Source organism: Propithecus coquereli, unplaced genomic scaffold, assembly GCF_000956105.1.
Source record: "Propithecus coquereli isolate 6110/MARCELLA unplaced genomic scaffold, Pcoq_1.0 Scaffold606, whole genome shotgun sequence".
Classification (NCBI taxonomy): domain Eukaryota; kingdom Metazoa; phylum Chordata; class Mammalia; order Primates; family Indriidae; genus Propithecus; species Propithecus coquereli.
In genome coordinates, this window is record NW_012152019.1 from 155113 (window position 1) to 156536 (window position 1424).

General features: G+C 36.5%; 1 protein-coding gene across 1 annotated transcript in view; it reads right to left on the reverse strand.

The window, feature by feature from the left end:
* Positions 1-857: 857 nt before the first annotated feature.
* The window catches only part of LOC105822374 (low affinity sodium-glucose cotransporter-like), a 73747-nt gene continuing 73180 nt past the window's right edge, over positions 858-1424 (reverse strand). The window contains 1 exon segment of the mRNA XM_012659353.1: positions 858-1072. Within this exon segment, the coding sequence (XP_012514807.1) occupies positions 858-1072 (215 nt within the window).

Below are 1424 nucleotides of genomic sequence, written 5' to 3' on the forward strand. Positions count from 1 at the left end.
TCCACATAGGAGTGGATCCTACAGTATTTGTCTTTCTGTGTGCGGTTTATTTCACTTAGCATGATGTCCTCCAACTTCATCCATGTTATTGCAAATAGCAGGGTTTCCTTCTTTATTTTTGGCAGAATAATATCCCATTGTATGCATATACCACATTTTATTTATCATTCATCCACGGCAGGACACTTAGGTTGTTTCCACTTAGGTTGTTCTTGGCTATTGTGCATAATGCTATAACGAAAAGTTGAGCTCATTGAAGCAGAGAGTAGACGGTGGTCATCAGGGGCTGAGCGGTGGGGACAGCAAGGAGATGTTGGGTAAAGGGTACAGACTTCCAGGCAGAAGAACAGTATGTTCTCACTGTCTAATTAACTTACGGCATGGTGACTATAATTAATAATTCTGCACTGTGTACTTGAAATTTGCTGAGAGTAGATCTTAATTGTTCTCATTGCACACACAAAAAAAGTAAACTATAGGAGGCTATGGGTGTGTTAAATGACTGGATTGCAGGCATTTCACAATGTATAGATGTATCAAATTAATTCATTGTTTGCCTTGCATACGTACAATTTCTATTTGCTAATTATACCTCAGTAAAGCTGGAAAAACTATTTAGACTCAGTTTACACACATATAGGATCGCTTCATAGTTTTATAAATTATCAACTTTCTTTTTCTTAACTACACGAAGGAATGAAAAAAGTAAAATATAAAGTCCTTGAGTCATTTCACTAGATAAAATTACCAACTTCTCCTCTTCCCTTTGCAAAATAAGCTATAAAATGAAAATTAATAAAATTATGCTTTGCTTCATTATTAATAATTACTAATTATTCTCGTGGTTCAGACAGAGTTCAGGCAAAATAGCTATAAGCAAAGACTACTACGGCCAGGAGGAGGATGGCGTTGGCGTCCACTATGGTCTTCCACAGGGGCCTCTCAGACGTGTCAGTCAGCTTCTGCCTCAGGGCTTGCTCCTCCTCCTCGGTCAGCTTGGGTCCTGTCTTCTGCAAACCGCAGAATAAGTCCCAAGCCTTCCTGAGACATCCACGAGATCGCTCAGGATAATCTGAAACGAAGGAGGATAAACAAATGACCCCAAAAGATGGAAACTAGAAATTCTTTTCAGTGTAGTGCAGATGACTAGAAAGAATGAATACAGCCACTTGTGTTAGACAAAACGTAGAAAATATTCCTGAGAAAATAGATAAATTTGAATATACAAAAATAGAAAACTTTTGCATGGTATAAAGTTTAATAAAGTAAAGGTAAGTGACCAAATGAGGGAGACACTTGTATAATGTACCAGAAAGGATGTAATATCTTTGATATGTAACTATATTAAATGCTATAGAATTTAAAAAATGCAAAAGCCTTTCTATTTTCATTTAAAAAGAAATGGTAAATGCCTATACTTATTT